We start from the raw sequence: 24,787 nt of genomic DNA, 5'->3' as shown, positions 1-24,787 counted from the left end.
TTCCTCGCCTCTGTGAATGTCAGTGGATTTATTTTTAAATTCTATGAGCGAACTTTCGTAATGATAGAACTGAAGCGTCCTGCATTTTATTTAGGCCTACGTATAGAAAGTGGCGAAGTGGGTAGTTAAGCATAGAGGGAAGAATTTGCAGGGCCGCATAGTAATTTAAGAAAGATCTGATTCTCAATTCTCCGTCAACAATACAAGATACAACGCTGCTAGAACGTAGAAGCAATATGAGAACAATATATGCTCATATGATATATATATATATATATATATATATATATATATATATATATATATATATATATATATATATCAGTTACTTGTAGCTTTGATTTATTGCGTACTATTAATAATAAATTTGTGTTCATGTTTCATTAAGCTGTAATTATTTTTCATTTATTTATTGCAGGTTTAATATGACCTTACTTACTTGTAATTTCTGTCAAATTGCTTTGTAATACCTTTGCATATTAGGAATACTTTTTATTCTACTAAACGAAGGAAACATTTAATGAATGAATTATGTTTCGGTAACTTTTCTTTTCTGATCAAAGCGTAGTATTATTTAGGATTTATCTCTGGTTCGGTAATACTGGAATATTTCGTGTAACACGCACAACGAACATTATTGCTTCGATTACGAGTCATTCTTATACCATATATTATTTTGTGATTATATGTTTCAGCACAGTGCCAGCGGATGTGATTAGGGGGAATTACGCTGAGAACAATACTAACCTTGACATCCTTAATGCTGACGGTGGCGTCCGTGGTGAATGTGGTGTTCGCGGGAGATGGTTTGTTCTTGACGCTCGGGAAGATGACTCCACGGTTCCTTGGCACGGCCCTGGTCGACGATGAGAACCCAGGTGTGGTACCACCCGGAGAGGCCGTGGTCGAAGGTGGTGCGCTCGTGGAGAAAGTGGTGCTGGAGGTGGTTGTCGACGGGGTGGTTATGGGCATGGTTTCCGTCAAGGAAGCCTCGTCGATGTCTATGGCATAGCGCGCAGGATCGTACTCGACGAGTCTGTCTATGGTCGGGTCTAGGAGGAGTTCTGCAGGAACGGGTCTCTGCGCAAGGGAGACTATATCTTTCGAGACGTCTTCTTGCTTCTTGAGTCTCTTCTCGACCATGTCCAGGTTATGGATGATCTTGTTGGCTTTGACGCGCAGGTCGGCGTGTATGTCGCTGATCGCTCTTTCTTGCCTCTGGGTCTGGGTGAGGAGTTCGTCGGATTTCGGTACGAGGTCGTCAACAGAGCTCTTGGTGCCCACGACGACGTCCCACACCTCGTCCATCTTCTCGGAGACCGACAAGATCGGGTTCATCTGCCGCACCAGCTTGTCCAGCTTGCTGTTCCTCAGCGGAGGTATTCCCGTCGACCTGTTCCTGTAGACCTGGACGACTGCAGGTGGGACTGTGGCTTCTTCTGGTTCCACAACCGCATCGTGGACATCGGCGACCATGGAGAGAACCTTACTTAGATTCTCCGAGACGAGGTTGATATGGAACTGCAACTTCCTGTCGACGTTCGCCGTTGTCCCCCTGAGAGTCTCCAGCTCTCGCGACACGTGCTGCATCGCCTCCGTGTTGATGACTTTGGAGATGTCGATGCTGGTCGGCCTCTTCTCGCTCGCCGCCGCGTTGATGTCGTCCGCCGGGAGGAGGTTCGTGTCCAGTTGGTCCTTCAGCACGCTCAGCTTGTTGTCGATGTCGCTGACCTTCTTGTTGAGCGAGACGAGCCTCATGTCGAGGCTCTCTACGCCTCTCTTGCCGTCGGACAGGCCGTTCCTCGTTTGGTTCGGGACGGGCCTGCCTTGAAATAGTTTGAGGTCCAGGGACCGGAGTTTCTCGATTACGGAATCTGTTTTGTCGATGTTGTTCGTGACGCGGGAGTCTAAGGCTTCGACCCGCCTCATAAGGTGCTCGACTGCTTTGTCGAGATTTTCTATCCTCTGAAGCTTCGATTCCAAAGTCGATACGATGACTTCGAATACGTTGAAGAGGTATTGCTCCCTGAAAAGAGAAGAAAGACGCACGTTAGTTCCTTTGAAGTTTACGATTACAAAATAATGAAATAATTGACAGGTGAATGCAAAATTATTTATTTACATGAATGTTAAAAATATCATCCATAAATCGTCGCATGAGAGCCAGATGGATGAAATTCCAAATAATCAAATTTACAGGAGAGAAAAATAGTGCATTCTTAGGAATAGGAGATACGTGACTCCACCTTTCTCCTGAATGGAGATGTGTTGATCTGACTTCAAATAGATCTCTTCAAAGGAATTTATTTAAACAAAACTGAAAACTCTTCCTCTGGTTTTCATACAACGATTCTCGGTACTTCATTTTCATAGCTCAGACATTTCACATTCTTGTAATCAATTCAATGGTAATTGGTTATATAATATTGGTGAACATGTATTTAAGTATTCAGCATGACAATTACAAGTCTCATATGGTCTATACGTCTGATTAATATTCTGCATTTCGGCAGTGTGCTCCTTGTTAAAAAAAACAAAAAAAAAAACATTTTTGATATTGTATCGTACTCACTTGCTATAGGGGGAAAATTCTGCTGGAAGCGATATCGTAACATAAGTAGTTATCAGCCACGAAACTTAATCAGTAGCTGTTCCAAGAGGTTGTATGTGTTGTAGCAATTAAGTGATAGTATTTTTAATAAGTCGTGGGTGTATTTTTGTTCTGCTTCTTAAAACACATATACCTTCTTGGAACAGCTACTGGTAAGTAGTGCGAATGTAAGTATTATAGGGTCAGTGTGACTATTTAGTGAAATCCTGTGATCGTAAATCCTGTGCGTAGTTCTATCATACTTAACAAAGTGATTATTTTCTCTTTGCCTTCGCGAATGTTGACAGAGATTAAAATTGACCTTTGAATAACTTCATAGACGAAAATTGTCATCGCATCTATGAATATCCACTGCTGCATTAAGTATCTGGTCTTTGTAGCTGAGTAGCAAATTTGAGCCAGATATTTCTGTCCTAGGGGTGAAAGGTGTATTAGTCCAAATTTTCCAAAATGAGTTTACTTCATTTTCTGGGTTATTGAAGTGGCCCGTGTAACTAACTTGTAAATAGGATATATGCTAAAGCTCATCTCTAACCTCATGTTTTTTCTTCTGTAAAATCATCTTTTTGTAGAATAAACACTACATATGCTGATCAAGGCAGTCTATATTTCAGTAAGTAAATCCTTAACAACGTGATGTTTCAACCCTCTATCAGGGTCTTTCTCAAACTTGAAACCAAACTAAAATGAATTGTGGTTTTAGTTTGGTTTCAAGTCTGAGGAAGACCCTGGTAGAGGGTTGAAACTTTTTTCTTTCCCCTTTATATATATATATATATATATATATATATATATATATATATATATATATATATATATATATATATATATATATATATAACTGAAATGTAGACTGCTTTGGGCAACATGTAGCGTCTTTCTCTGTCATGCAAACAAGGCTTAATCGTGTTACCATCTTTTTGTAGTTGAAATCTTTTTCCCGCCCATGGCAGATTTAGAATTATAGTTTGAGGGCATGGAGATTGTGGATACACTGTTAAAAATATTTGAAAACCACACGAGTTGTCCCATGACGTCCACACTAGTTTTTTTTTATTTAGCCCTTCTCTATTTAGTACAATTTTAGAGAGAGAAATACATTCCCAGCGTTGTTTCAGTTCGAGATCTTGTACTTCGTGAACTTATCCATATGATTGAATGTGTCACTGTCGACGACGTTGTCAATAGAAAGAACAAACTAGTCAAACTTGTTAAGAGCTTTCTGTGGTCTCTCGAAGACGTGGACACCATCTTCGAAAAAGAATGAAGTTGTATTCAAAAGAAGAAAGGGACATGGTGGGTGTTTCTTCGCATCGACTGTCACGACATTGACGGTGTTAACCTAGCGAAGAAAGCTGCTGGCGGGTACACTTGGTAATAGGTTTTGCAGACATTTTGCGGTTCTCGTCGTGGGCTTCTTGCTAAATGCGTGCGACAGCAAATTATTATTACCTGACAATGGAGAAAGTAAATGGCGTATGTGCAGGTGCTCGTGCATACATGCACATATCGAAGTAAATATGGTGAAAATTTGAAGCTGGTTTCTTCTGCACACATTGCTCATATACATGCAGTAGTTCTGGTATCAACATGTTAGATTTCTGTGGTTTCAATCATCTGCGGATCTGACTGTTTGGATTTGTCGTGTTATTGTAGTGTTGTGAAAATTATGTCCATAGACAGGGGGAAAAAATAAAGACTTTTGGAGAAAGCTTCACCCACAACTGATGCATGATGCATAGCTACTATCCACTATAGGTTTTTTTATGGGACCGCTGTGTGTCCGAGGGGCGGCTACGAAGCCAGAGGTCGCAGGTTGGAACTTTTGTCAAGGGAGGGTGTTCGAATCCAGGCCTGGGCATGGCTGTTCTTTGTGAGTGTCCCTTCATTATATTATCACTCATCCTCATCTTCGCGATTAGCCTAAGAGTGGCAGAAAGGCGAAGAAAAATAAATCAAATCTTGTCACGGGAGGATTAAGACATCTTATACAATAACACAAAGAATTTAGATGTCGGAAAATGAATTTTTTGGGCAATGGAATTTTAAGTTTGAACCAGGGAACAATACTTGAAAGAGGACGGCCATAAGTGAGAGTGGAGGGGTCACGGGTGAGTCTTGATTCAAAAAATGAAACCTGTTTCGCATAAGTTTCAGGAATTCGAAACGTTTGAAACGTTTATCTGGTTCATCTCAAGGTAAGGTTTTGTTAGTATTGTCTCCCTGTTGTAATTATGTAAAGCTTTGGGTATTTGAGAATGAGCCTCCGATTTTGGTTTCTATACTGTTATTAATCCAACGTACCAGAAGTTGAACCCTAAACTCCCCTCTAAATACGGACATGGTAAAAATGATCCTTAATTTTGTGAATTTTGCTTAATTGTGCCGAGAAAGTGCAAAATTATATTTTTATAGAAGTAATTGTGAAAATATCTTGTGGGTACTTTCATCAATTAATCCTGCGTTGGTCGCGCACGGTCTCTCTTCCGGGTGTATGATTTTAACGTCGTTATTTATCAATTGTTTGTTTTGTCAACACCCTCCCTCTGTCTAGCCGAGTTTCTAACCTTCCTTTATTACACCACAGTTTTGTTTTCAGTGTTAGTAAGATCATGGAGCCGCTAGGGAGGGTTCGTTGAGTTCCTTGCTGTCAGTCCATGCTCGACAATAGGCGTACCTACTAGAAATCCGGTCTGCCATTCCGTGCCCGACTAACGAAGAGTACCTTTTTTATAATTTTATAGAATTTCAATTTTTATAGCTTTATAGAATGTCAATTGTTGAAAAAAAAAGACCTAATCGTAGCAATTGAGGATTTGACCTTTTAGAACATTAATTTAACATATTTTAAAAACCTTGTATCTTGCACCGTGCGCGACCATCGACGTAACTTTTCTCACGCGACCCACGAAGGGTTAAACTTTATCCTAGGTATGTTAAGGAAATGTGACATATGTAGGAGTCGCTACTACATGCGATAGGTCCTTGAACGTATCACCGGCGGATATAGCGGAGACTATCTACAGTATTGCACTCACTTCTGAGTCATCGACTAGCATTTGTTTTATTTCTTCCAAATAAGGGTACATATACAGCAAGAATTACCTTGATATTGCTGAATGTAGAAAAAGAAAATGATTCATGCTTTACATTTTTCCATTTCCACCTGATACTTCTAGTAAAATAAATATCTTCTAATATAGTACGAAAGATAGTTTGGGCAGCTCGCGGCCGAGCTCATTAAATGATCGACTTTCGATATCGCCACCGAAGTTCACGGGCTTAAATCCCGGCGTTGGCGTTCTTTGTGAGTGCCTGTTCGTAAGAAAGCTACGCTAAATATTAATAATACGAAAGAGAGATTGGTTTCTAAACTTAGCTTATGTGAGATAACCGTGAGGATCTGCTATTGAAATGCACAAACCTGTTCGTTAATTCACCAGCCCTGTCGCAGTAGTTGGCCAAAATCCTGTTTATGCTTAGCGGATAGGTGTTTAGATCTTCATAAAAACAAGATTTTAAGTTGTGCTGAGTCATTTGATGTAATTGCTATAACCGCGTCTGGATTTTCTGCAACGTATGCATTGATGTTTTGGCGGCTACTGATCTGTACACTTTCCCTTAGTTATACGGGATGTCTATCTTGGGTCCTCAAGCACAATTTCTTATCTCTCGTTTCGCTCCTGTTTTCATTGTAAAACTTGCGTCTACGGGTGATACCCTTTTAATTTGGTTAAGGAAGAGCAGGTGTGGTGTTTGTGAATTCCATTGATGGTGTATTTCTTCCTTTTGATTGGCGGAGCGTTCAGATTCAGATAGGTACTTGATGTGAACAGAATCTATAGGTGGTGGTTAATACTTTTTTTTCATCCTTCATTGTTCAATATCAAGGCGCTATCGAATATAAGAACCGTCAGCGGACAATGGCTATCTTCATGCTTCATTGGTGCATTCATTTTTTAAACCGTGCTCTTCGTAGTTGGCTCATTATCCGTGAAGAACCCATTTTTATGCGTGTACTGCTTTTTGATCATCTTAAAGATGAACTTGTTCAGACATTGAAGATGATGTAGGTCATTTTCAGATAAAAACACATGTTTCTTTACACCGGCTTTCCCTTTGTAATGTAGGAGTCGGTCCTGGGTTCAGTACTCGGTGAAGGCACATAGTGGTTCGGATCTTACTTTAAACTAGGTTCAGTCCCAATTAGCCTATCTGTGCATAAAGTGGAATTCCTTGTGATTCTTCTGAATTTTGCTCTACGGAAAAGTAGTCTAATTTTGTAGCCTTACCTTTATTAATTTATTCTTTCTATGTACTCACAATTATTGAGAATCCTAAAGAAAGATTGGGTAATGGGGGGAGGGGGACAATAGACGTTAACGCAAATTGGAAAAAACTATAGAAACATGTGACTGCTGTCTCGTATCACGCGATAATTCAACAAGGATGTGTCATCATAATAATTTCGTGGAGTTCTTTAATGATGATCCACGTATCGACTCTCAGTTCAGTTCCTTTCGGGGGTTCTAGACCGCAGTCCACTGCTTACTCAGGGAAGTCCTCATTTATAGTTATCCTCATTACCGGATATCGAACCCAGAACCTGACAATGCTACACGGTGATCCCAGGATCCCCACATCCCCTAAATGTGCCTTCATGCCACGGTGCTACAATGCACGCTGAACTTTACCTTTACAATACTATATTGCAAGTAAAATTACACTGTAGCAATATGGTTAGTAAATTACCGGCAACTAATTACAATGCGGAACAGATTTCTTTTTCTTTTGCTAACAGCGAAGCGATTAACCGAATTTCAGTCACTACCAGATGATGTGGTACTGATTTCATCCAGGTCATGCCGCGTGATGAGATCATCAGATATTAGCCGCTCGTGCTAAGCATGTACCTCTGCGAAAATCAACTCTGTCGATTCTTATAATCATTGGCAACAGCTATCAGAAACATCTCGATGAAGCAATCTCCATGTATAGGCAATTATGGTGAAGGGACCCGTGCCTGCGCAGCCACAGCGTTGTGCTAAGTAATTAACATTGCTTTGGGTGAAAGCTCCACATCCGTACATGGTGTAACTGATCGGCATTGAAGGTGTAGATGATTTGGGTCTCTAGTGGAACACGTTCAGTCTGCGTATGGACAGAATTTGGGATCGACTTTACCTACTGGAAGTCGCGGTGGTGTAGTCGGTAAGGCGTCCGACTGCCTCGCGGTAAAACTGGCTTCGATTCCCGGTGTGGGTGAACTAAGGTCGGAATTTCCCCTAGCCTTGTCCCTGCATAAAGCATCTCTGCGGGCAACCCTGGGGAGTAAACACCGCCGGAGCCTGGTGCTGATCACATCATCTCCAAAATGGCTAGTGGTGGGTGCCCTGCACCGATATCCCCTAAATATGCCTCCATAGCACGGTGCGGTACTAGGGACGGCCACAATCCGGATATCCGGTCATTCTCGGTTAAACAGATATCCGAATAATCCGTGCGCGCGAATTTCTAGTTACTTTTTCAAGTTCAGTAAGATGATATGGCAAGAGTAGCTTCTGAAATTAAGGAAACCAAGGTTCAAGAATATCCTTGCACAAATGCTCCACATTTAAAAATAAGCAAGCATGATAAACTCTTGTTTGCGTGCTTTGGTGTAAAATCCTAAGCTTGCTCCCTCGGACACACTTACCCATGGGACCATAACCCTCCCCCGTCCCTTGGCCCAGTATTCCTCAAAAGGAACGGACTGTTTTAGTCACAAAAAAAGAAATTAAAACATTTATCCACAGAACGTGTAAAGCGGATAGATTGGATGACATGAGATCCGCACTGTAAAAATTCGAACAGGAATATGCGGCGAATCTGCAAAACGGATAAAAACTATCCAGATATTTCGAATATCAGAATATCCGGTATCGGCCAGGGTTCCAGGGTTCGAATCCCGTCTGGACATGGGTGATTTTTTGCGTGTGTTCATCATGTTGTCACCGATCCTCTTCGTCGCGATTAGCCAAAAGTGGCAGAGAAGCGACGTAAAATAACCTAAGCCGATATCGTAACAAACATTTTCGACAGGAAACAAAGCCGATATTCTCGGAACCTGCTTCCCCATCTGCGTTCCCATTGCAACAGTCTCCCCTGTTTTGCCAGTGGACTCGTCCAGTTGGCGCTTCGTGGACTGTCGCGACTGACACAGAAGGACTCTAGAATTCGCCAAAGCTGATAACTTTGCAAGGTAGTAATCGTCGGCGTACAACAAATTGCACTCGCCGTGTTCAAGAACATAGCGGCATGAGATTATTTGACACCATGCCAAAGAATTAGTGTCTGTCCACTTACTTAATATGCCACAGGAAAAGCAGTCCCGGGTGGCTCATTATTGGAAGAAGGAATCGTGACACTACAAACCTCCTCCGGATGTTTTTGTGCAGCCTGTGTATCACAACGGACGCACCAGTGAGCAAAAAAGGCCCTGCTGCAGTGTTTATTTGATCCCTCACGTAACTAATTATATACGCGTACTTAAGGTAATGCTCAAGCTTGAGACCTCAAACATGGATTTTTTGCGCGAATACGAGACTGTGGAATCGGTGGTCCGTCACCTAATGCCACCATATGAGTTCACCCGTTTCATAATATACACACAGAAAAGTGAACGCATCATTTAATGCAAAAAGTGCATAAACATTTAGCCATAAGCAAATGTATAAATGCAACCTACACTTTAAAAATATGCAACTGGGTTGCCACCAAAAGTGTTTACCACCACCTTTGATGTCTTGTTACACCAATTGCTGTCAAACCACTCCAAGTACGGAGGCCGTTAACACTCCATTAGGTGTTGCGTTACAGGGGCATTCCACGAAAAGTGTTCGTACTCCATGTTAATAACAAAATAAATTAATATGGAAATTATTATTCTTTTTAATTCCACTAAGGTTTAGATGTTTGTGAATCCGTATAATTTACACATTTTATCAATGAAAGTTACTAGCATCTGCAGCCTATATGCTTCACAGACAAATGAAGCCAAAATTTGCTACATTTTTAAAGCGTCACACTTTTAACGCACTATTGTTAATGTTTTTCATGCATTCAGCCTATGCCATCATTCTCAAGTTTTTTCATTTGTTAGCAGACATCACAGGAGTACTGGGATACGCAGGGTTTTTCGGAGGTGTTAGAATTGTAAAGGTGGATATTATATATTGGGGGAATTACTATTTTTAACCTTTGTTTTAGAAGTTGATCGAAGATATTTTAGGGGGACTTTGCATTTACCACTTTTTTTTCAGTTTTTTACTGCTTACATTTGAATTTTTTTTATTTTTCCACATGCGTGTGTGTTGAAGAGTGATTGACGTCTCTTACGGGAAAGTCACCTTTTACACCCCGAAATTCCATCTTATTTGCATATCCCGAAAGGAAACTAAATTTTCACACGATCATAAAATAAAACAATGCTAGTGATCCTGTGCGTAGCATACTTCGGTAGACTGAAAGTACGCAGCAAGATCAGTTTTTTTTTTTTATGATTATTGCATTGCATTCTACAATCCCCCGCTGAGTGTAAGTTAGTGCACACATAAGCCGGATAAGTCTAGCAGCTTTTTTAAAAAAACTTGTTTCTACAGCACTGTGTACATATACGGAATCTTCAATTGGATATCGTCATCTGTACAGGGGGATCTTTGTTTCTTGCATAATTAAATGGTTATCGTAAAAGGAAGCACGTAAAGAGGCTAATATGGTTAACTTTCCGGTTTGTAAGATTGGACATCCCAGCAGCTGCTTTTGCTAGGAATGTTGCATACGAGTCGCTGGCACTGAATGATGACTAGGGCCAGGAATATTATGTAATAATGCGCAAACATGATTTTTGAGACGTTACTGTTCGTACGAGGGTCACTATTTATATTTTGAGCCTAACAATGAAAAAACAGGAATTTGGCATTGAAAACTGCTTTATTGTTTTTCGAAGTATTCTCCTTTATGGTCAATACACTTTTGCATTCGTTCGAACCATTTGTCAAAGCAGTTTTTCCAATCTTCTTGAGACACCTCCATAATATGGTTTTTGAACGCATCAACGGCGTCTTCCGCCGACGAAAATCGTTGTCCACGCAATTTATTCTTGACATTCGGGAACAAGAAGAAGTCATTGGGTGCCAAATCAGGACTGTACGGCGGATGACCCATCAATTCGATTTTTTGACTTCATAACGTCGGTTGTTAGACGAGATGTGTGACAGCTGGCATTGTCTTGATGAAGAATGATCCGACGGCGTTTGTTTATTTTCCGTATTTGACCGAAGACCTCTGGCAAACAAATTGTTGTGTACCATTCAGAGTTGACCGTTCTACGTTCCTCTAAAGGCACAGTTGCCACATGACCAGTTTTCCCGAAAAAACAGGCGACCATTTGTTTCGATGTGCTTCGAGCGCGAACAACATTTGTTGGATTGGGTTCATCTTGAAACACCCATACAGTCGACTGCTGTTTACGTTCCGGCTCATATGCATATATCCATGATTCGGCACCTGTTACAATCTTATATACGTCTTTTGAAGCACCGCGATTGTATTTATTGAGCATTTGTTTGCACCAATTGACGCGAGCGTCTTTTTGAGTTTTTGTCAAATTGTGTGGGATCCAACGAGAACATACCTTTCTCACAGCTAAATGATCATGTAATATTTTATATATGCTGGTGGAACTAATGCCTATGGTTGCCTCAATCTCACAGTATGTCACATGACGATCTTGCAGTATTAGGTTTTGCACAGCATCAATGTTTTCTTGAACAACAACTGATTTTGGACGACCTTCGTGAATCTCGTCGGTGAGCGAATGGCGGCCACGATTAAATTCGTTATACCAGCGTTTCACAGTGGCAAAGGATGGGGCTTCATCGCCAAATGTGGAAGTAAGTTGATCGATGCACTCTTGTCTTGATAATCCACGTCGAAAATCGTAAAAAATCATCGCACGAAAATGTTCACGAGTTAATTCCATTTTATTGTTGTCGCGCAATCTCCAAGGCAACATAAAGAACACAAATGAAGCTATTGACAAAACATTTGAAGTACGTTATGGTCAATAATGCCAGACGATTGCATGCAAACGTCAAATCGCGCCTAACTTCAGTGTTGCCAAGGCTCAAAATATAAATAGTGACCCTCGTATGGTTTGCCCAGATAATGTAATTACATGACACTAAAGTTTTCAACAGCATTTAGAGTGTACCCAGAGAAAAATAAGTTTGTTTAGAGCAACCGAAAAATAGATCCTATTTATCCTGCAAAACATGTACAAACGAACAAAAATGCAATACTACTATAATAGATAAAAATATTGAATTACAGTTATCCCTACTAAATATTTCAGTAACTAATGATATAAAAATTGATAAAAACAGTTGTTCACAAATACCAAATTCTTTTCGTAATCGTGCACATTTATTTAGAGTTATCAAATAATTTGGTCAAAATTACCAAATTTAGCAAAGAATACCATTTATTTTTTCTTTGTGGTTACTTTGAAGTTTTCTTCCACTTTTGGCTAATCGAAAAGATGATGATGAGTGGTGATAAGGTGAATTGATGAAAGGGCGTTCACAAGCAGACAACAGCTCCACAGAGGATTATACTGGCTGAGAGTCCAGACGCCAGAGCCTCGTTGGCCTGGAACATTTCAGTTAAAGTGGTGAGATTGCCTTTGCGCGCCTTCTCGAGATGTCACCCCTTACACCCCACCAAGAAGATTAATAAAACGTGTTTTGGTAATTCGAACGAATCATCTTTTTCCGTCTAAAATGATTTAATTGAAATTAAGCCGTTGTGTAATATGCAAAATCTTACGTTTTAATAAGTGTTTTGTCTTTGTACTCCGAAACTGAAGACCAAGATCGACACAGAGAACTAGACGCAAGTTTATATCTCGAGACAGGACGAGATAGACATTTGCACAGACGGGCTAAAGGGGACTGGACCTACAGGTTTACAGGGTCCGAACCACTATGGGTTTTCACTGTATCGAACTCGGAATCCCTTGATTACAAGGTGGCGACGTTACCACGACTTCGCGGAGGCCCTGCAGCTCTAAAATTGAACGACACCATTATGTGATTTATTTGTTTATTTTACTTCACTTTTCGCGAAGATGAGGATGACTGACGAAATGACCGGGATTGGAACCCGGGGTCCCTGGCATCGTATCGCGCTGTGGCAACCACTCCGCTACGGAGGTCAGCATTTGTAACAAGTTATGCTCCTCCATTCACGAGACGTACTGAGTGTGGTCTCGGTAAGAAAGATTGTTTTAAGTTTATTTTATTGTCACTGCCGACAATGTTTTACATAAGAAACATTGAATTACATAAAGTCCGGGTTCTCGTTGATGATCTTGATGTTTCAATGTGTACCTATTGAGTGAAATAAAAACGTGTTAGGAGGTGTAGGATTATCAGCAGGATAGCAGTTGTTATCGGATATTATTACGCCATCACATCAGACGTTGAATGGGCAGGATCATAAAAAATCATGGGAGACTGTATTCTTTCATTCGCTTGAGAACCAGTTGAAGATACGCACCTTGGATGATTAAATTATTTGTTGCTTCGAGTTATAGCTGAAATAACCTACCTACAAAGACCACAAGTGTACGGTGCTGATATTGCCGCAAGATTATAATGCTGTAGAAAGTTGAAAGGAAATGTGTGTTCATCTTTCTTTACTGCCTTAGAAAAAGACAATAAAGTATACTTTAGAGAACCACAATGAAATACAACTGTGGAACAAGGTACGAAATATATATGACGGCTAGTTATTACTTGACTAATTGTGATATTTGAAATGGTACCTCCAGCAGCAAAGACGTATACTCATTGTAAAGCGTTGTAAAGATTAACGATCTGGCTGTAAGTACTATTAAGCTGTTCCCAAAATCAAATATTTTGAGGAATTGTTAAATTTATTTGGCCTGCTGTTGTTTACGGAGTTCTTTAGTGTTTATTTCGTAAGAAGTTAATGTTGGCAATTGTGTAAAGTTGGTGTCTGAAGCAATTCCATTGCCTGATGCCTTCGAAGGAGTAGTTTACATCTTTGTGTTCATTTTGTGACTTATGTAGTGTCCTTGGTTTTCATGTGATCCCCTTCGCATACTGTATAGAGGGCGAAGTCCTTCCAACTGACTTTTCATTAACTAATGCATATCCAGCACACCCAATCCCTTCGCCGCTGTTTTTTTTCTCGAACCGACGATCGCTCACACCGAAAATCAGAGCGCTAACCATTGTCTACGTAAGAGTCCATAGCTTTCTGTATTACAAAAATTGCTATTAAATATTTTTAATATACGTAAATATTGGTTGACATATTTGGAGTAAGCTGCCCTCCAACGTCAGGGGTTCCAGGTTTGAATCCAGGCTTGGGCACGGACACTCTTTGTGAGTGCCCCCTCGTCAGTTTCATTTATCATCGCTCATGCTCATCGTCGCGATAGCAGAAAAGCCACGTTAAAAAAACAAACATCAATGAAGATTTGGAGTTGGTCCATCTCAAGGACAGATATGCTAAGAATAAAGCGGATGATTTATGCCAGAAAGTTTCATCATAATTTTGTATACAGTAATAATTTTTATATATTCTGTTGGTTAGTTCCACTACACAAGAAATTGTCGAATGACAGTTTATTGTAATGGCAATGACACATTTTTGTTTTATGCTTTATTACACTACGCGATTAATTATTATAACGACTTGCTGCCCTTGGCTCTTCGCTGCTCATAACATATGATTTATTACTATTTTTTTAAAACATTCGAGTGGAAAACAAGCGAAACTAAGTGAAAGGGTACAATCGTGAAATTGCGCTAATCAGTTTCTCGATGTATTTCGAAGTGAATCCGACACGGATCTAGCAGACTTTTTCTCTTTTGGTCAAGATTTATGCTGTCTTGGTATTTCATCTGTTATGTTGTCCTTTGGCGCAAAAGCGGACGTCATATTTTTGATGAAGTGGCGTGTTTCGTCTTGTTGTGTGGTCCTTTTCCTGCTTCTCGCAGTTTTAGCAGACTGCAAGGACATATGCTAAACATACGCACGTCACTGTTAATTAATGTGATGAGATTTTCTGCCATTCCCTGTCTTGTTACTTTCGTTGAAGTTCTGACAGTTTCCAGAATGTTAGGATAACAAGAGGAGCCAGGGTTTACGTGTAGCTTTAATTTATAAATTATGTGCATAAATGCGTTGCAAAATATGGTAATTTTGTGGTGTCAACTTCCAGCGTTTGAGTACAACAGGAAGAAAATTGGAAATGTTAGCGATTCAGAATTATGAAAATTATGTTACAATGTTTTTGCTTCTGAACGCAGAACTCGAAAAGCATCTGATCAGGCTTGATATACCTTTCATGTGGCATAGTTAAACGTGTAATTGACCCATTTTAGTACATCACACGAAACAGCATCTGATAAAAACACCATTTTGTGCGTTTCATTACCCGTTTAGGCACATTAATGTGTCACCAGAGTCAAGATAATTGCCTCAAGTGGGTTCTGTGTAGAGTTTTTACGAACGTCAATGTAAAGTTGAGATATCGCTACAAGGAAGTGAGGAAAAACCACTAGAAGCTTCAGAACGAAGCGTGTGAAATGGGCAACGTAAGGAAAAAAAAGTGTGTTTGAGCAATGTGAAAGTGGACAAACAATTTTATTTTTATGCAAAGTGTCACTTATGAAGTTAAATTAAATGGAAAACTATGCAGAATTTGTATTTATTAATACAAACATTAGTTTATGGCTTTTAAATAAGACATAGTTTCAAAGCTAGTACTTTTTGTCGTAGAAGTAGGATTGTATGTGTGGTGTTTCCACTTAATTTAGTTTCATTATGATACAGTAATAAGAAATCTAAATTAATTCTAATTTCCTTCTAATTGTCTCATTTATTGTTTCTATATCTTAAGCTCTGAACTATTCTACTTATTTCTGAAGTAGTTTGAAGAATCTTATTTATGATTATTTTCATAGCCTTTGCATTGTTCCATAATCGTACAAAGTAAATAATGTACGCTGTGTCACACCCGTCACAAGCAAGAAATGTTTATGAAAAAAGTATGCAGTAATATTTTTAGGAACTAAAAGCATATAAATGTCGAGTAAAATTTGGTTTGTGAAAGTAAAATAAAATTGTTTCGGTAAACTCATATATTTCACAAGAGTTTTCTGAATGAATGAGGAAGGTCATAAACACATGCCTCAGAAGTGTCACACCCGACACAATTACAAAAAATGTATTTTCTGTATCTGAAAATTGAGAATGGGGAGGAATGTTTTGAAATTAAATAGCTTTCATCAAGAAAAATGAAATTGCATGAATTGATATTTGAAGGTGCTAAGAAAATAATTAACAAATGAATGTAAATTTGTCTGAATGTCACACCCGTCACAATGGAATTGTCCGTTTGAAAAAGTTGGCGAAAGAAGAGCAATGATGGAAGTGATTAAGAAAAGAAAAATAAACTGACTGGGTCACAGGCTAAAAAGATACTGCCTTCTAAAGCATGCACTGGAAAGAATGAATGCTTAAAGGGGAAAGAATTCGGGGCATAAGATGATATCAGATGATAAATGATATTAAATTAAGTGGATCACACGCCCACATGAAGCTTATGGCGCAAGATAAGAAAGCTGAAAATGCTGGTTATTATGACAGAAAAATTAATGGAAAAATTATTTTAAAAAATCAGAGTACAGGATAAAGCAATGTATCAACAGTGAAAAGAATAACGCAATAAGATGTGCGCGCGCGCACAGACACGCATGCCGTTTTCGATTGATTCGGTTTATTTATCTTTTTTGCCACTTTTGGCTTATCGCGAAGATGTGATGATAAGCTGAAATTGATGAAAGGGGCTCTCACAAAGAACACCCATGCCCAGGCCGGGACTCGAACCTGGAACCCGCAGAAGTGACTTTGGAGCTTTCGTGTGAGAGAAGTTGTGGCATTTGCTATTGGTACGTGGGATCCGGATGTGAAAAAGTGGCCAGTGTAGGAAAGAGCTGTCCATTCATGATTCTGAAAAGAAATATTAAATCTGAAACTGACGGCGAAGAGAATATCGTATGTACTTGAGAATTGGATAGAATTTCATGGCTGGAAAGGGTTTCAAACGCAGGACATCTACGTATGTTTAGCTATTCTGGTGAAGACATTTACTGCTTTGTCCTCTTTATATTGCTGAGCATTGGGCATATACTCGTTGAACTGGCCATTTGTGTGTGCGTACTCCTTTTCCCGGTGGAGGCACATTGCACAGTGGTTCAAATCCCACTTTAAACTGTGGGGTGTAAGAGAGAACCTTTGCGAAGACACCCAAACGTCAACCTTCCTACACCCTGGACTGTAATTTGCAGACTTGCGAGGCTCTGTCATCTGGACTCCGGTCAGTGTAATCCTCCGTGGGACTCGTGGGCTGTCTTGTGTGTTTGTGATTGTCCTCGTCCCTGTCATCTTATCAACATTCATCCTCATCTTCGCGATTAGCCAAAGTGTCATAAATGCGAAGTAAAATAAAACAAACAAGCACCTTAAACTGTAGGTCCAGTCCCGATTAGCCTATCAGTGAATAAAGTGGGCTTACACAGGAAAACTGATTTGTTTAATTTAACCAAACATGGTTGTTTAAACATTTTGGTAACCACAATCAAAAAATGTAGTAGCTTTTACTAAATTAGTAATTTTGACCAAATGATTTAGTAACTAAGCGATTACTAAAATAATTTGGTTCTGGTGAACACATATTTGTGTGTTGCCTATTTGGTGCCTGAATTTTTTTTTCTGTGTAAAACAAAACTCAAATATACTCTCAAATTCAAGGACTCCTTTTCTTTACTATTTAGTTGGACACCGAAAATTATAGTTACATCCCTACAAAGAAACGTTAAAATTAGCGTAAAAAATCTACTTTGTGAAAGATAAATATGGTCTTTGACCTTTCAAGATTAGGCTACTTGTGTAAGAACTACTTTTTTCTCTCTCTCGTTTCTTGGGGACTGTATGTAATTTTTGCCCATGCACATTCTGTTCATGTTCACCTTTGATTTATGCGGCATCGTAAATTTTGTGTACGTGCGTGTGCGTGCGTTATATAATTCCTGTTCAAACAAGTGTGTAATATTACCTCGAGAACGGGTTCTGCGGATCGTCTTCGCCGTGGTATGTGGGTGGATAAAGACTATTGTAAGTGGAACTTGTTGACTCAATGGGCGGAAGCGCTCGGCTCGAAAGAAATGAATTTTCTTCTGCTCTTCTGGCGACTCGTGCAGTAAGTCGTTCGCACCGATGCTCAATTCTTCTGGACGGCCTCCTACGGAATTCTGACCTCCTGGGCAGTACGATATTCTTGTCTAGTCCCAACGGTTTCTGGTTCCATTCCTGGTAGGCGTCCAGATTTTCAGTTTGTACGCAGATTTGTGTGCGAAAAATTGTGGATATCGTATGCATTGTGTCGAAATATAACAAGCCAAGATATGGATCATCTCTGGCAAGTAAAGCTGGAATCGACTGCCTGTAAACTGCAGAATGGAGAGAATTTTGGCCAAATTTAAACGACCAATTTCGTATATTAATGTATGAATACTGACACCGTGCCTCATTTACCTCATTGCCCCCTTCCCACATGTTAGTTGTGAAACTTTACATGTATAATTTACTTATGTTCAATTATATGCATATTTAATTTTTCATATTCTGTGTATTCATAAACTATTAGCATAACTATATTGCTTAACACATTCATCTGTGTTGGCCATCTGTTTATTATTATTTATTATCTCAATAGTTTTACAATTTAAGCCATATATTTCATTTGGGACAATATTAATACAAATAATGGCTTGATGCCACATATGGGAAGCAACTATACAAGAGCTACATGAAAATGAGACGATTTTACCTGAGTACGTAGAATGTCCTGTAGTAACAAGTAAAATAAAGAAAATTAGAGTTTTATATATATTGAATAGAAACGGAAGTGTAAAGGTGTGTGGGTTTGGATATGAGTGTGTGGGGCTATAGAATCAGTACAAAGTAAATTGTAAGTTTAACTGCATCCTTACTGCAAAATAAATAATAATAATAATGCGCTGATTGTGGCTTTGTGCGTTTGTATTGTAAGGTTTAAGTTCACTTTATGCTCAGATAGGATAATCAAGATTAGACCTACAGTTTTAAGTGCCATCCGAACTACTGTGCAATGTGTCCCGGCCGGGGATCGAATCCTAAACTCTTTCATTGTAAAGCAACAGCGTTGACAATACACTGCCGGAACACACACACACACAGTAAATCCAGTAAATCTTAATCTGTGGGAAGATATTATGGATATAATCTTGTCTATAGATGTGCAACTTAAACGCATATAAATTATACATACATAAACAGCCCACTTTACAGTTAGGCTAATCGGACGGGACCTGCAGTTTAAATTTGTATCCGAATCACAAGGTGTGTATACTGGAAACGAACCCAGGACGGTTGTACCGCCACGCCATCGGGAGGCCAGATTGTCCAATTAATATGTTTATAGGAATAAGAACGTGCACTGTTGAAGAAATCAATCGTGTAGCATCTGTGTACTGATAATTATGTGCCGCTATAGGTACCCCCTTAGAATTACTGTAGGCGTTTCTAGAAGTCGATTGGATTCAAAACGAGATAATCAACAAAAAACTAGGAGGATGATGAAACCTCCAGGCGAGGGAGGAGATGCCTTATTACACTGGGTCAATCACTGTTTTAATAAACAGTAAAGAACATGCCGTGATGATTTAATGAGATGTTCGTGTAAACATAGGTTGTCCATTGACAACGTTGTTTCCCAATACGTGTGTATAAGAGAGCTAGTGAATTGTTAGATTCTTGCAGATCGTGACGGTTGCGAGACGCGTACGCCGTGTTCCTAGGAGAGTAAAACCGAGGTTAATAAATGGGTGTGGTGCCACGAATTCCCCCTATTTAGAAGGGAAACGTGATGAAGAACTTCCAATCAAGCGTTGGGAGTTGGTGCATCTTTCTTGCTGTAGCTTGTGTGGAAGGAGCGGGCTTTTTAAAATCTGAGACGAGAATGAGACATGTCTGTAGATTCGAGACGACTACTGCAGAGGTTCCAGGTTCGAATCCCGGCCTGGACATGGGTGTTTTTTGTCAGTATGTCTTCATCAGTTTCATCATCATCACTTATCTTCGCGGTAAGCCAAAAGTGGCAGAAAGGCTAAGTGAAATAAACAATCGAGGTGAGACAACACATTTGCACCAAGATGGTGTGAAAAACTAATATTTGTGATTACATAACAGGTATTATTAATAGTCTGGTGTATTTTGATGAATATTTTGAAGCAAAATTATGGTAAATTCATTCTTATCATTGCAATGACATACTCAGCCATTAACATTAATCTACACTTTGAAAACACTTAATTGTTACAAAATTACAATTTTCATGCACCGATATCGGTTCAAATTGGTATCGGCTCAACACTAATATGTGTTCGTGTGTGTGTACACATATATATACACACACAGCCACGTTTTTCGAGGTTTCGTGGCGTCGAAACGATGCATCGAAGATAAAACGTTATTAAGGAAAGTTAATCCTTAATCACCTCTAACGCTGTGAAAGTTTGTGTAGTGACCCGTTACATATGTTGTTTGCAATGTATATTTTGAAATTCTAGACGCGAACGAGAGTTTCCTTTCGAAACCGAGATAGAAACGAGACAGTGAAATGTCTCGTCTCAATACCATCTTAAAAATAAACCAGCTGAAGCAGTCTTTGAGTCAGGACTGCCACAGTCAGGACAGGTTTTGCAGAACCCGGTAACCTTTTGGTTCGAAAAACTAGTTTTTTTCGTTATCCCATTGAGTGACATTTCGGCTTATGCTGAGAAGGAAAGCTTCTGGCTTTGCTAGTGATGCGCGTGACTGTGGTCAGCGCTAACTGAGAGTTTCCCTGGAATGTCGTAATTTGTGGGACCATGTCTCTCTTGCAAGGGCAAGTGCTGTAACTGGTCGTGGGCACTGGGATGCAAATGTTACTGGAACTGCTTGTTTTGCGCGTGCGAAGATAACGTGGACCCTGCTCCGGTTCTGGGTGAGAAATGTCTTCTGTTGCAGGATGTTCTTACTCCGTGCCGATGTGATGTGAAAGGTTAGGGACTGTACCGAGACGGCCTTGTAAAAATCGAAATGAAATCGAGAGCTAATGTGGAGACTCCCGTTTCTGTGGCGTCGATAAAGATTTTCGTTCGGATTGGCTCAAGGACGAAAGATAATTTTTGTTGGTACTGAAATTCTCTCTCTTCTGTCTCTCTCTCTCTCTCTTTCGATATTTGTCATTCATTCCATCTTTCGTCCGTCCTCTCTCTTTGAGTGTTACTTTTGTAGTTTTCTTTCTTCTCTCTTCCTCTCTTTCTTCATGTGGCTATATCATTCTCTCTTCTTCTTCTTCTTCTTCTTTTCTTCATCTATTCCTCTCGCTGTTTATTTTTCTGTTACTGTTTCTTTATTTCTTTATTATCTTCTTATTTCCTCTCTTCCTTCCTTTGTTTCTTAACTCTTTCTTCATTATTATTTCCTTTCTTCTGTTCCTCACGCTTTTTCTGCTTCTTTTCGCTCTTTCTTCCTGTTTCTTTATCTTTCTTACTATCTTCATTCCTCTGTTTTTCTCTAATTCTTTGTCTCTTTCTTACTATCTTCTTACTTCCTTTGTTTATTTAACTCTTTCTTGTAATCTTTTTCTACCTCTGTTCCTCACGCTCTTTTCCCTCTGTTTCTTCATCTTTCTTAGTATATTCATTCCTTTTTTTCTCGGTTTCTTTATCTCTTTCTTGCTCTGTTTTTCTCGGTATTTCTTTCTTTCTCACGCTCTTCTTTCCAGTGGGGTATCTGTCTTTTTCTGTTTCTTCATTTCTTTCCTTGCGTCTTTTTCTTTCCATCTATTTTTCACAGTCTCTCTCTCTCTCTCTCTCTCTCTCTCTGCGTTTGATTCTTGCTTTATTCGGAGTCTGTACATAAATGCCTTGTGTAGGCTATTGGAATGGGAAAAAGATCGCTAAGATTATTTTCAGGTAGGCATGGAGACCCGTCCCAATCTTGAACGTGATTTTGGTATGGCATTTGAGAAATGTGTGTCACCCAATTAAAACCTCTAAGCAGTCAGGCGTCACATTACATCGCTTTTGTATTTTTGTAGACCAATATCTGGTTCGCACACACATATAACAGAACCGATGCACATGTTTGAAAAGCAGTATTGAACCTTTTATTTTGTAAATCTTCAAGACATGCGTGTATGTATCTACTTGTTCTTGCAGTCAATTATGTCGTTAGTGTACCGCAACAACACTCCCACTTCCGAAACAAAATAGTTTACAGGTGGTTGCCAATTTCGCTTGATGTCTTGATTTGTATTCGATGAACATGATGCGGTGCAACTTTTTTTCTTTGCTCCTAAATTGCACAAAGTCGTTTCTGTGATCCGCCGTCTATTGAGCCTTTCAGATTTATGTTCTTTCAATTAAATACCCGTGATGAAATACGCAGCTTGTTAAAACTTCATGTGTGCGTGTACTTTAATGCATGTTGGGACTTGTTTGCTATGCGGTTGGATCAAGCCATGGGATAATAGTCCCTGCGTGATGGAGTGGAAAGGGCGTTATGTACTCGTTAGTACGGCGGGGTGTTTATAGTCAGTTCCCGAACAAGGAGGTTAGGAATGATTGAAGAGGTGCTAATTATTTGATAAATTAAGTTGTTTGGTTGCGCTGTTCTGCAGATTCAACGCACTCCAATATGCGTGTTGTGCAGGAAAGAGAAACGCCGCTTCCTTATGGAATCATTAAATCACACACTTATGATGTCTGCATTGTGTATTGGTGTTTTTGTTGTTTAGCTTCCGTGCCCAGATATTATTACAATAATTAAATCAAGAAGAGTTTGATGAGCAGGTCATGGGCGCAAATGGAAGAGGAAAGAAGAGTTTACAGGATTGTTGTTGGAAAACTTGATGGTAAGAGACCTGCAGGAGGGCCAAGACGTAGATGGAGGGATAACGTTGAAATGGACCTAAAGGAAATCGGTAATGATGGAAAAGATTGGATTGATCATGCCCAGGATAGGAACAGATGGAAGGCTTGGTTTGCTGCAGCCATACACCTTCGGGTGGGTTTGGGAAGGCTATAGAGTTAGTGAGTGAGTGAGTAAGTTGTTTAACTTTACTTTTCTACCACTTTTCTTTTTCTTTGCTAATCGTGACGACGAGGATTGGTGATGATAAAGGACACCCGTGTCCAGTCCGGAACTCGAACGCAGGAACTCCGGTGGCGAAATTCAATCCCATAACGCGTAGCAACTGCACTTCTTAGAAGTTGCCGTACGATTCACAGTATTCTACCGTTAAAATTTTAGTCTGTCAATATGCGTTTTTTTTTTTAAAAAATTTCAATTTGAATATTTTATCGTAAAGGTAAAGTGTTCCCCTGTGCATAGCACCACGCCATGAAGGCGTATAGGGGGAGTGGGGGTAACGCATATTTTATCGTGCATAAAGATATATAAAAGTTATGTGCACCATAAACATATTCAAGGTTTAAAAACGATTGAGGTCATTTTATACGTTATTTGGATGCCATCTGAAATTTCTTTCTCTATCTATCTATTTATCTTTCATTCCCTGTTCCTCTCACTCTTTGTTCCCATGTTTCTTCCTTATTATATTTCTTTGTTCCTCTCGCTTCTTCTTGTTTATCTCTTTCTTCATCAGTTCTTGCTCTTTCTTCTATGGTTGTCAATCTTTTTCTGTTGCTGTACCTCTTTCATGGCATCTTCCTTTCTTGCTCTCCCCGTTTTTGTTTTCTTGTATAGTAATTAATAATTGCGAACAGTATATAAGTGTTAGTGAATGTTATAAATAGTGCAATTCAGTTTATTTGATAGTGTTTGTGGAATTAAAGAGTGCCCCATGAGATTATTTAGGTCTAGCAAGCTGATAGGTTCGTGTGAGGGGCATAGATATGCAGGTTATTATTAATAGAACAAAATAAAAACCAGACGGTGAACAAAGAACATATTTAATTGAGAAAACTGGACGTATGTCCGAAACATTGACATTCATTATAGCATGATACAGAAAGCTTTTAGCCATAAAGGTCAAACCTAATAGCCATATACTAATGTCTGGTGCGTCTAACTAACTCTTTTTTCCGTGATTCTAAATGATTCTGAAAGTTTCTCTTGTGGATTATTTGGGTGGGTAGAAGATCGTGGAGGGTAAGATTGTTTTACGGTAGGCTAGTGCCCACCAAGTGGAGACGCACCTTTCTCGATCTTGAATGTTATTTTGATATGATACTTGATAAATATGTCGTCCAATGAAAAACCGCTTAGCAGGCAGGCGCTTCTCTCCATGGAAGTTTGTGTGTGTGTGATTGCGGGAGGGAGAGAATCCTATATGTACATAGAAAATGAGAGAGAGAGAAAGGTTTCTCTGGTTCCTTTCGCCTCTTTCTCCTCTTCTTTCTTCCATTATTTTTCTCATTTATTTCACTTCTCCCTCCCTCCGTATTCCACCCTCCACCTTTGCAGTGCGCAACCACAATTTCACTCGTTAACAAAATACAGAAGATTATTGAGTTGCATTGGCAATGGCGAACAGTTTTCATTATACAGTATATTTTGAGGCGAATATACTATCGAGCATTGTTTGCAGACGACACTGCATTCATAGCAACTTCATTCCTATCATTGAGTTGTTTTTTTAAATTCCACTTTGTGTCGCCCCTGTCAACACATGCTTTTTCAAGCAAAAATCTATTCAATCTGTATTATATTAATCTAATGTTGGAATCTTTTCTTTAAAAATGTGTTATTGTTAATGTTACAATGGGTAATGAATTGTTTAACTTAAATCAGGAAAAAAATGTTGAAACTATAGAAATATTAAACAACTATGTAGTAACCTTGGTAAATTGTAAACAATATTATGATATGAAAGAGCTAGACTTTTGTAAGCCTACGGGACATTCTCCTGGTTGCCGAAAGGTTGATGGTTCAGGGGACCTTGGGGAATATCTTGCTTCAATCTTCAGATTGGCTGGTGTACTTGTA

The 24,787-nt window shown here is 39.4% G+C and overlaps 2 protein-coding genes across 5 annotated transcripts in view; one reads left to right on the top strand and one right to left on the bottom strand.

Moving 5' to 3' along the window:
- LOC146005271 (uncharacterized) overlaps positions 1–24,787 on the top strand; it is a 544,895-nt gene that overhangs the window by 115,923 nt on the left and 404,185 nt on the right. The gene's annotated exons all lie outside the window — the stretch shown is intronic.
- LOC146005273 (uncharacterized) overlaps positions 1–24,787 on the bottom strand; it is a 218,900-nt gene that overhangs the window by 82,176 nt on the left and 111,937 nt on the right. The window contains exon 2 of the mRNA XM_083144389.1: positions 748–2,026. Coding sequence (XP_083000515.1) covers positions 748–2,026 — 1,279 coding nt within the window. The remainder of the gene's footprint in view (positions 1–747; positions 2,027–24,787) is intronic.

This window comes from Lepisma saccharinum, chromosome 23 (genome assembly GCF_977018435.1).
Source record: "Lepisma saccharinum chromosome 23, izLepSacc3.1, whole genome shotgun sequence".
Lineage (NCBI taxonomy): Eukaryota > Metazoa > Arthropoda > Insecta > Zygentoma > Lepismatidae > Lepisma > Lepisma saccharinum.
This window is presented reverse-complemented; position numbering and strand designations above follow the sequence as displayed.